At 33.1% G+C, this 12,171-nt stretch overlaps 1 protein-coding gene across 1 annotated transcript; it reads right to left on the bottom strand.

The window, feature by feature from the left end:
- Positions 1–9,353: 9,353 nt before the first annotated feature.
- K444DRAFT_724139 (uncharacterized protein) lies at positions 9,354–10,004 on the bottom strand. The gene has a single exon (XM_024888605.1). The coding sequence runs from the start codon at positions 9,964–9,966 to the stop codon at positions 9,379–9,381; it is 588 nt and encodes a 195-aa protein (XP_024735541.1). The 5' UTR covers positions 9,967–10,004; the 3' UTR covers positions 9,354–9,378.
- Positions 10,005–12,171: the final 2,167 nt, after the last annotated feature.

Below are 12,171 nucleotides of genomic sequence, written 5' to 3' on the forward strand. Positions count from 1 at the left end.
AGTAGTATATATAATAAGCTTTTAAAGTAAAAAACCTTTATTAGAAACAGAACTGAACTAGAATTAATTAAAGAGAAACTAAAGAACTACTAAGCCAATAATAGGGAATTCGAGAATATTATTAAAGGCATTTCTAAAGGCAGATAAGAGAAGCTTAATAAGATTAAGACTATAGTAAATAGTCTTAATACTAAAAGTCAGAATAGAATTATACTATATAGTAAAGCTTTTAACTCATATATTAATAATATCTATAATAATCTTAGTAAAAATATCTATAAGAAGTTATATTCTCTTTTTAAAACAAAAGCTTTAGTATATAAAGCTATTTAGTTAATTAATAAAGCTGCTTTAGAGTATATAAAGGATAAGAAGTATTGGAATACTAGTATATTTACTAAATTAGATATTACTAAGATATTCAAGTATACTAAAGCTATTTTGAAATATAGAGAATTAAAGTTTAAGCTACTATTAGCTAATAACCTCAAAGCTAGATAGTATACCTTTAATATTTCCGGAATTCTAATTAAGGGAACTTATAGTAATAAGCCTTTTCCTGCTTTCTGAAATAAACCTGAAAAATAAGTTTCTATTATAATTTCAGCTTTAATTTAACTAAATTCAGCTGAGAAAAATAGAACTAATTTAATAAAACCTAATAAGAAAGCTATTAGTAAAGCTAGTAGAACTAGTAAAACTAGTAGAACTAGTAGAACTAGTAAAACTAGTATAACTAGATAAGAAGAACCTAGTAAAGATAGAGAGTAAACTGAGCCTAAAACTTCTAATAAATAATAGAGATCTAAGTACCAGACTAAGTATAAGGTTAAAGAAATAGAGAAAAGCAAAAGAAAGCCCTTTATACTAAAGGGAAAAACATTGTCTAAAAAGACTTCTTTAACTATTCTTAGAACTAAAAAGCAAAAGATTAGAAACATTAAGTTTAGAGAACTTAATAAAAGCATTTAATATACCTATAAGATATTAGTTAAATAGAAGTTAATACTTGCTTAATAAGATAAGTATATCTTTAAAAAGATATATAGTAGTATTATAGGACCTATCTATAAGTAAGAATACTATAGAATTAATAATAAATTCCTTAAAACTCTCTATATAATATATATTTAGTAACTTACTAATACTTTTTCTATTAATATATAAGAGATTAAAGATATTCTAAAAGTAATTACTAAGATCTATAAAGTTACTAAAGGCAAGAAGCATGTTTCTATTATTTGAATAAATAAGGAAATACGGGATTTCTTCTTTAAGAGCCAGAAGATTAAGAAATATAAATATAAATATTATATTTCTAATTAATTCCGCTCTAATCTATAACTCTAATTCGATACTATAGTTCCTATTTCTGAGTCTAGTACTACTAATTTGGGTATAAATAGCTATATTTATAAGAAGAATTATCTGAAATAGATTAAGAAGCTTAGTATTCGAGAACTTTTAATAAAGAAAATAGAGATACTATAGTTCTACCTCTAAAAAGATAATATATTAATATATAGAGATTTTAGTAATAGCTATTTTACCTTAGCCTTTTAACTTTTAATAGTAGATCTATTAATATAGCTTGAATTTTATAAGGTATTAAGTAAGTATCCTATTTATTTAGTTATTTACTTTTAGCTAGCCCGATACTTTACTTCTAGAAATATTAATTATAATTAATATAAAAATAATACTAAAGATCTGGCTATTACTAAAGCTTTAAGTAGCAAATTCTATTTTAGTAAAAAGTATCGGAATATTAGCTATATTTTCTTTATAGACTATAAGAAGGCTACTACCTTTAATAAGAAGTTCTTTAAAGACATTAATTATTTCTCTATTTCCGATGAATTTGAGCCAGAAATAGCTAAGGAATTAAGCAAGTATTTACTAAAGGTAATAGAAAGAAAAACTCCGAATATAGTCTATATAACTAGATAAATAAATACCTTTAACTAGATAATCTATAAGTCTGGAATTATAGAAAAGCATTAATTTTCGGATAATATATAAGTTAAAAGATAGCTTAATAATAATTTATTACTTAATAGGCCTTTTACTATAGTTTTAATAAGTCTAGTTACTATTAAGAATAGAATATACGAAAATAAAGTCTCTTATAAAATTATTAAAGCCTCTTACCTAGAGCTTTTCTTTTCTATTAAAGATTAATTCAAAAATATAGCAAATAATATAAAATTCGAAGAAGTTATCTATTTAGAATATATTAATATAATTTATAATATAATTTGCTATAATAATCCTTCTTAATATCTAGTAGTAAAGGCAGAAATTAAGTAATAGTTAAAAACAGATATTAATTAATATAGAGAACTATATTGGATTTAGTATAAGAATATAGCTAAGTAAGTTCGGATTGCCTTTAAGTAAGTTCGGAAATATGAAATAAGACTATTTAAGAATAATAAGTCTTATTTTAGGTATATAGAAAAGAAGTTAGATTAACTAATAGAGGAAGATTCTAAATATTTTATTATTTCGGATTCTAAATAGAATTTTTCTATTATTTTTAGTACTTAGGGAATTAGATATAATATAGCAGGCTATACTTATTAAAAATTACCTTATTTTAGCGGTTTTAAGGTTTAGGTTATATAGTAAAGGCTATAGCCTTTTATATATAACTTGCAGAAATTATATAAAAAAGCTAGTTTTTCTATAGACTTAGAGAATAATCCTTTATAAATATTTAATTAATTAAGTTTTTATATACTATATACTATTTATACTTTACTATTTATGCCTTTAATTTGTTATTTTACTATTAAGTTATATTTTGCACTCTAGTATACTTTATATAGGTTTTTGTCTTATTATAGTTTCTCTTCTATATTATCTATAAAAATATAAAGTATATTTCAGTAATAAAAAAAAGTTTAGAGCCTTAATTAGCCCTAAAGAAATGAGAGTAATAGCCTATTTAAGTATAAATCTAAAAATACTATTATATAATTAAATAGATAATCTAATTAAAGATTCTAATATATATTTAGATAATATTATATAAATAAGTATTAATATAAGTATATATTTTAATCCCAAATAATAATAACTTATTATATTTATAGTATATCAAATGAATAGAATAGAATAGAGTAGTAACTACTACTCTATTCTATTTATCAAAATTTACCCGCTACTTATATTCTATTCATATTCTAATTATGGTATTCATAAATATTCATGAATACTTTAAGTAGTATGCACGTGATTCTGCACGTGAGAAGCTAGCTATATTAGATAAAGCTTCCGCTTGCTCCCGCTCTAGCACCACCTCGCTACCTAATTAGGCAACGGCGAGGCTTGGTAAGCGAACCAAAGTACAAGATTCCGAGGAGGATAATTAGTTTATTATTATAGAAAATTAGTATATAGCTAGTATTATATAAGTCTTAGCTTAGTTTAACTAGAGCTATTAATAGGCCCCTTAGTTATTTAATAATTATTAAGTAAGCCTTGATTTTCCATAGTCACGTGAAGTTACTTAATAAGTATTTATGAATATTCATAAATGTATATTCTACTCTACTCTAAATTTTTGAGAATTACACTACTCATATTCTATTCAAGATATTTATGAATATTCATAAATACCTTGAATACCTTGAATACTTTTTTGATATACTATATATTTATTATTTAACTAAATCCAGTCTAGTTCAGATATAATATAGTCTTTCTTTTTAGACTATATCTATTATATTTATAATATAATTATTTCGGGATCCAAGAATTATAATATTATATATAAGCTCTTTCTATAAATAATAAAATATATTAGTAAATAAGGCTCTAATTTTTTAAACTAGAGTAAAATAGTAAAGTATAAAAAGGCTAACCAGGTTACTAATAAACCTTATTAACGGAAGTATATATATAAATACTACTATTTATAACCTATAATCCGCCTATTATTTAGCTTATTCTATAGTATTATAAATAGTTATTTATCTACTACTTACTTATCTATTATAGTTATATAGTAAATAAGACCAAGCTTCTTATATATATAAATAACTCTAGTAATTAAAGCTATATAGCTATAATTCTTAAGATTCTTAAATATTTCCTTATTTATATCTTCCAGATAATACAGAATTATAATTTATATATAAAGAAAAAATATATCTATTATTTAAATATATATTTGAATATTCTATTCTTATAGTTAGTATTTAATTATATAGATATTAATATTAATTTTCTATAAATCTTTTAATTTTATTATAATTATTTTATAGAAAATATTTATATAAGCCTATTTAATAATAGTATTATAATATAATAAAATATTTATAAAGTATTATAGTATTTTAATATAATTAAATAAGATATTAATAGTATTAATATATTATAAGTTCAGGCTATATATTACTATTACAAAGTACTTTTAGTAATATAAGTACTAAATTACTAGAGCAATAGTAAGGCATACCCTAAAAATAGAGGGGCAGGTATATACAGTTATCAGAAATCAGAAAATCAGAAATCGAAAATCAGAAAATCAAATATCGCTTCTCTGTTTTATTGACTAGCTAGCTGTGGGCCTCAGTACAAGCTCCTTGCAGTTAAACTCTGATCTAAATCCTAGATACAAGCGAATCCGAGTGTAATACAAATGCAATGTATTTACAGAACGTAGCTTTAGTAACCAAACCAATATCTTAGTACTAACCCTTTATTTCTAAATACTCTTTCTTTAAGCGAAATTATGAACTCGTCTCGATATATTTCTTTAACTACAATTATATCTTACTCTTCACTCTGATTTCGAACTCGATCTTTGATCCGCACAACTTAATAACCCCCAGCTCGAAATTAATTAATATTAACAAAGTTTTATACAAACCAAGATACTACAGGATATCTTCCTTTTCCTTCTACTACAAATCCCCCATTCATTTCCTCCAAATCATGCTCGCCCTCGTCGCCGTCGGCGTCTCCGTAATTAAGCCCTTCCTCATTAAAGTTCCTGGTGCACCAATAAACAGAGCAAATACCATGGCATTGGGAATCGTGACTTTTGCCGCTTCCCTCACCTCCCCTCTCTTACCCTTTGTGCTTTCTCCCCCACCCTAACCTTTATCCCCAACGCGACCAAGCTAACAAATACTCCAGGGGGCGAAAATCTCTAATTGTTATTACCTAGCAAATACTAATGAAACAACGGAGAGCTGGAAGAAATGGGCGAGTTTAAAAGTGAACGTGATTCTCACTTGTCTAGAAGCGGTCTTCTGGGCTGCGGGTTGTTTTCATAATAATCCAAGCGAACTTGAGGTTCTGTATTGGGACGAGCTATGTTTTGAGTTAGGTTATCTGTATATTGGGTAAGATAGCTAGGTATGTTATTGTGGGAGGGAAACTGCAATAAAATAAAAACGTATATAAAGAATACTAGAGAGCAAAACGTAACTAAATAGTAAAATAACTAAAACAGAGTAATGCATAATAAAGAAAGAACGGTATATAATTCAAAGAAGTTAATTAATAATTAGGAAAGAAGATTACTTGACTAGAATTATAAAAAAGGCTAGCTTTTTCATATATTACTTCCAAGTTATATAATAGCAAACAAGTTCGTAATTATATAACTACTATATAGAAACTACTAAAATAATATGATTTTTATAATATATAACTTGCTATATTATATTATATTATTTATTTATATAAGTTCAGGAAAATAAAATAAGTAAAAAACTAACTATTAAAAGAAATAGTACTATAATTACTTGTACTATAATTGTTTTAATTATTTATTAAAAGGTATTTTAAAGCCATTTATAATAGCTAGTATTATATGATTGGTTTTAGCTAAAGGGGTTGATTTCAGCTAAGGTTCCAAGCTATAGTTCAAACCAAGCTCGCTTCCAAAGCTCGGCGTTTCAGTAGTCTTGGCCATACCTACTTATCCACTGCCACACCTCACTCCTGTCCTCCTTAGCTTTAAATTCTTAAGACATTAGAAATTATTAATCTTTAAGTCTTGTTCTATTACTCTGTTCCTACTATTATACTATTAGAAAGTATTATAGTATTAAGCTAGCTTCTAAGAATATATCTTACTAAATTAAAATAAAGTAATTATAATTATTTTAGTAATAAAGAATTATTTAAATAATTACATTTCAGGAATTATATTTTAAAATATAAAAATAATATTTATAGATAAATCCAAAATTAATATATCTGTATTAATTCTTATAAACTTTTTTATTTTACTTATAGTTAAGGTAGTAGTATTCTGACCCCCGAATTGAGATAGGTTAGGGTACTATTTTTAGGAGGTCGGAATACCAAAATTCAGTATAGGCTCTAATAAATTATTAATTATTATTAATTAGTAATTGTTATTGGCTAAGCAATTAATAGTTAATTAATATTAATAATTATTATTAATAAAAGTGAGCCCAGCTATTAAGCGAGCCCTATTATATAAACATCTCGCTTTCTAGTTTAATTATAAACCAATTAGTATAAAGATTAGTATAAAAATAGACTATTATTACTATACTATTATATTTCTATTTAATAGTCTATTATATAATATAAATAATATAATTATTGCTAATACTATTAATATAATAGGGCTCGCTTAATGGCTAGGCCCGCTTTTATTAATAATTCCATTAATAAAAGTGGGCCCAGCCAGCTATTAAGCGAGCCCATTAATAATTCCATTAATAATAGTGGGTTCCAGGGCCTTGGCAATACTGCAGGGCCACTACAGGGCCACTACAGGGCTAATACGCTATATTTATAGGCCTTAGACCGCCTTTATAGTACTAAATCTATTAATAATAGTGGGTCCAGGGCCTTAGTAGTACTACAGGGCTACTATAGGGCTAATGCGCTATATTTATAGGCCTTATACCGCCTTTACTAAATCGGAATTCTGCTATAGTAAAGAAAAGGTGGTATGAGGCCTATAAATATAGCACATTGGCCCTGTAGTGGCCCTGTAGTGGCCCTGTAGTATTGCCAAGGCCTTAGTTCAATAATTATCGTAATCGATGGTCGATTATCGATTATCGAAAAATTAGCGCGATTATCTAATCGTCGCTTATCGAGCTTATCGGAGCCCACACTGCCAAAATTAAGCGAGTATTATTATGTGGACAGTCGTCCATCGGCAATTCCTTGCCTCAAAATCCGACCGCCAGAAAACTAACTCCTAAAACAGAATGCAGCGACTTCTTCTTCCCACCTCTCCCAAGTATCCAAGGCCACTTTCCCTATATATAGCCTAGTTACAAGATCCACCCAGTAGTGAGAGGTGGTGCGGCACTATCTAGGTAGTCCAGGGAGCATTATTCTGATAGTTATAACCACTCGCCTAATGTCCACATTAAGTGAGGTATGTAATGCAAGGGAAACCTAGGTCTATATTCCTTGTATCTTTTTGCACTAATTACTTCCTGGTATTACTGGGTTTATAGTACTAACAAATTATTTGTACTAATAATTTAATAGTGCTGGTTATTTTTAAGTACTAATAAATTTCTTGTACTAATATTTTAATAGTACTACTAGCCTCTTAGTACTAATGGTTTCTTTGTGCCAGCAAATTATTTATACTAGTAATTTAATAGTACCAATAGTTCCTTGATACCAATTGTTTCATGGCACCAACTATGCGTTTATACTAATAGTATTTTGGTGGCAACCTGGAGTGCTTTAACTGGTGGTTGTACAGGCTATGTACAAGTACTTGATATCTTAATCAATAAACTGGTTAAGGGGTAAATCGAGGAATATGAAGACCTGTGGATTGAGGAGAACTTCGAGATATGGCAGTCTGGCAAGTGGTCAGTAGGTGATCGGCGTATACTCCTTACTCATTGGGTAGCTCAGGCGCTTGAACGAGTTCATTTAGACCACAAAAACGCTATTATTGCTTGCTTTAAAAGCGTTGGTTTATCCCTTGCTATTGATGGATCTGAAGATTGCCTCCCTAAAGTACGTGACTGCCCAAATCTTATAATTAGAGACTGGCAACAAGTACCTAACGGTATGGAGGAAACCCCCACTATTATTAATAATGAGGATATTGAGGATATAATTGAGGTGGATAATAATGAGGAGGGGCACTTGTATACTGCACAAGAGGTAGTAGAAGGCATTATAATTAAGGGGGAAAGGGAAGAGGACATACTACTGATTCAGGGGTTGATTCTGAAGACAGGTTTGATCCTGATCCTGATTCTAACTATGATGATGATATTAATGGAGATGGGGATATAGGGGATGAGAATATGTAGGTGTAATTGTACTGTTTTAGTCTCTTTTAGCTGCAATATATTTGCTTTATTACCTGCTTTGTACTCTTATTAAATTGGCTAATTAGGTCACGTGTACGTCAGACTTATAATATAGGCCCATGGGCTTATAACCCGTTCGTTCCACTTCGGATAAGCAAGTACCTGGGCTTATATGAAGGGGGGGGGGGACTATACGACAGATAATACGGTAGGGTCTAACGGCCGGAGAGCCTTCCTCTTGTTTGACTGCTCACGGCAAGCAATACAAGTTGAAAAGACCTTGCTATCCAGGGGTAGCAGAGGCATTCTTGAGAAAGCACGAGAGTAGACGCGTATGGGCGCACTTGGAGCAGCACTTTGTGTCCATGTCGTTACAAAGGAAATGCGTAAATGGGAAGCCTACGCGGGTGAATCGCGGGGTCATGGGAGGACGTGCCTCCGGTCGTCCAATCAGAAGATGATATATTCAGCCAATTAGAAGCGTCGAAAACATGTGATGTAAATCGAGTCCGGATGGAATAGTAATTCATTAGGTCACGTCTAGGCGGGCGGGGGGGTCGGAGTGTAGAAAAGCTTCGCTCAAGCCCAAGGTTAGGGTGTCCTGGGTCCAGTCGATGGAGGGGTTGTGTTTCTTAAGCCGAGGCTTTCCCAGAATTATTTGGTAGCGGCCAAGGTTGGTGTTGTAGAACGTTCGAAGTTCTTCGTGTCCGTTGAGGTTAATAAAGAGGTCAGTGGCGTGGGTAACCAAGCCAGCGGAGGAAAGTTGTCCGTCAGCTACTGTTAATTGTTTGGGGTGGGGGATTTCGTAGATTAAAAGACGTAGGGAAGAAGCGTAAGTGGAATCACAAAATTCAGCCGTTGCACCACAATCAATAAAGGCATGGGTTTGAGAGGTACTCTTTCGTTGACAGCCAGTAATTTTGCAAGGTAGGAGCAAGTGCTCAGCATGAGTAGAGAGTGATGAGATAAAGAGAACACGGGTTCGTCTCTGGCGACGACTTTTTGTAGGCTTTCCAAGTTTCCGGGCGTCTCGCTCGGCTGCATTTTTCACTTGGATCCCACCTGATCCCAACCAAGATTGACCAATTCAACATCCATCGTACAGATAGAACGAATTCCAGGTCTGTCCTCCTGCCTTGTTGGTGCATCCCCATGTCCTGTCTGCCCATATTCCCGCATGTGCTTCGTACTGTGTGCATCTGTCATCCGCGTAGATGTTTGCCGTAGGCCATGGACTGTAAGTAGTGTCCTGCCCTAGCCCAATGCTGTCGAAACCACTGTTTTTATAGACGCAGGCACCTCCGCAACCAAAATTCCACACGGTAGCAACAGCTTGCACACCTGGGCAGTTGAAGTCCCAGTAGATTGTAGCGTAGTGCTGTCCACCACGAGGCGATAATTCTGTTAGCGTCACGGTACCATTGTAGTTGTCGTCTATCGCGATGTACTTCGTGTCGGCTGGCATTGTCCATGACCCATTGAATTGTGCCCCACCGCCCAGCCATGCTCTCTCAGTCGTGTTTAACTTGCCATTGGTGTAGCGTGCAGGTCCATTCCTAGGTTCACCCACTGTTGATACCGTGTACCCATCGTAGTTCTGGGTGACGCCTGTTGAGATCCCTATAGCCACTCCAATAGTTCCTGTGAAAGCAGCGAGGAGTGTAGATAACTTCATGTTTGTTTTGGTGTATGGTGTATCAAGGTATGCTCACGATCAATGTAATGCAGCAGAAGGTAGACTGAAATTGACTATAAAGAAGGAAGAGGAGGGTGAGAGAGGACACGGTTATATACATGTCGCCAGGGGGGGGTTGGACGGATTACGCTAGTGTTCCCCTGACGGTATCGCCAGTACTAAGCCCTGTGTGGCAAAAATAATCAGTTAGGATTACACAGATTATTACACTACGGATTGGAAAGCATGACAAGGCCGCATTAGGGCGCCACGCTCGCTAGTTATCCCCCCTCCGGCAGCAGCTGCCTCAACTAGCAGGGGGGATCCGCAATACGTAATTGAAAGCGCAGCTAACGTCTATCCCTGCGTGCCGAAAAAACCGGTGTGCCGAAAAAAAATAATAGGTACTTTGACTTGAAGCATCTTAAAATCTATACACACGTTAATATCTTCTATAAATTTTAATAAGAAATGTTTTATAGCTTTTTCTAGATAGCCTGAACCCCTTCTACTAGAAAATCACATTTCTATCGTCGCCCTCACACTTGATTTGTATTGGATTTGGCTGCTTAGCAGTCAAATAATTAGTCTATAATTAGTACTACTGTATTTAGATCTATATTAATAAGTCTTATAAAGCAGTAGTAAGGCTTACTATTTCATGGCAGGATGGCACATGCATGTACAAGCGAGGCTTCGCCTTACTTAGCTAGTTTCAGACAGAGAACTCAATGAATAATTCTTTACTATATATAATAGTATCTAATACTTATTATATTCTAGTAAGACTTATTATTATACTAAGACTTACTAGTGAAGAGGGGCACGTGGGGACTCTAAAATATATATTGAGAACTCGAGTACTCGGGACACCATCTTGGTGAGAAGGAGAGAAGAAGAGGAGAAGAGAGCTACATATATGGGGGTGGTGGATAGCCGAGAGCACGTGACCCAACCACGTGAGCGTCACCTGATTCTCCATTACACACGTCCCCAGCCAACTAGTGCTCGTCCCGAGCACTGAACCAAAGAATAAAGCACCAAACCAATAAGTACCAAACCAAGCACCAAACCAAGAGCCCGCTACATGCAAGTAACCCACTAAACCAGCTCCCATACGTCTGCGAATCGTAGGCAGTAAGCTAGTGAGAGCGCACGTGATCTACCCCTGGATTATGGCTTCTGCCGCTCCACCAAGACACTGCCAGAGCGAAATACCACAGGATTCCAAACCCTCCTTTCCACCACTTCGTCCCATTCTGTACCGTCCGTACGGCGCTTTACCTGCTCCCCTTGGCTCATAGTAGAGCTCCAGAAAGGGAGGGGCTGAGCTAGTGTCGCTTCGGTCCAAGACACAGTTCACCACGATCGTTCAAGTAGCAAGTGCCCACTGTAATAAGGTGGTGGAACCAGGGGCAGTGGTTCCTGTGTGTATGCCGAAGGCCAGAGGGGTACTTATTATGGAAATAGAAACAGCCCTTTTCTATCTTGATGTACGAAACGAACGGGGGGCCAAGAGAGCTAGCCGGAGCGGGCGAAGCAGGAGCTTGACGAGGAGCAAAGCTTGCTGCAGGAGCCGTACGTAGCCGCGGAGGCATATATGGCAGAGGAGAGGGAACCGAAGGAGATAAAGGAGGCGAAGGCGAAGGCTCTAGTGAAGTGTGGTTCGGCAGTAAACCAAGCTCTAGTAAAATGTCGTCCGGTACTAAACCATATTCAGCCAGAAGCTTTATGGAATCAAGATTCTCTGGCAAGTTCAGTAATTCCAGGAGCTCGCGATATATATAGCTTATTTTTTATTAAAAATAATATTATAATTTTTAAGGTTTAGAATAATTATAAATATATTAATATTTTATTTATTAATTAGAAATAAAACTTCTATATATTTCTCAATAAACTTAATAGGCTTTCTATTAAAACTATATATAATATAAAATAAGAAAAAGAGTTATAATTCTATATTTAAGAATTATTTTATAAGCTAAATAGGCTTTATATTAATAAAAGTATAACTATTAGTTCCAGTATTAATAAAAGAAAAAGACTTGATTTCTAATTTATTTATATTAATAATATAATAAAGTATTATCTTAGTACTATGGTCTGCCCCCTCGGGTTTAGTGACTTCTGCTTTGGGAAAGGTGCATATACAGGCTAGCCGCCACTTTTAACATCTATAAAAGTTCGCGCTCTCTACTACTC

Source organism: Hyaloscypha bicolor, assembly GCF_002865645.1.
Source record: "Hyaloscypha bicolor E unplaced genomic scaffold K444scaffold_87, whole genome shotgun sequence".
In the NCBI taxonomy this organism is placed as follows: Eukaryota; Fungi; Ascomycota; class Leotiomycetes; order Helotiales; family Hyaloscyphaceae; genus Hyaloscypha; species Hyaloscypha bicolor.

Coding starts and splice junctions, on each gene's coding strand:
- K444DRAFT_724139 (XM_024888605.1), bottom strand. CDS start 9,966: ATGAAGTTATCTACACTCCTCGCTGCTTTCACAGGAACTATTGGAGTG.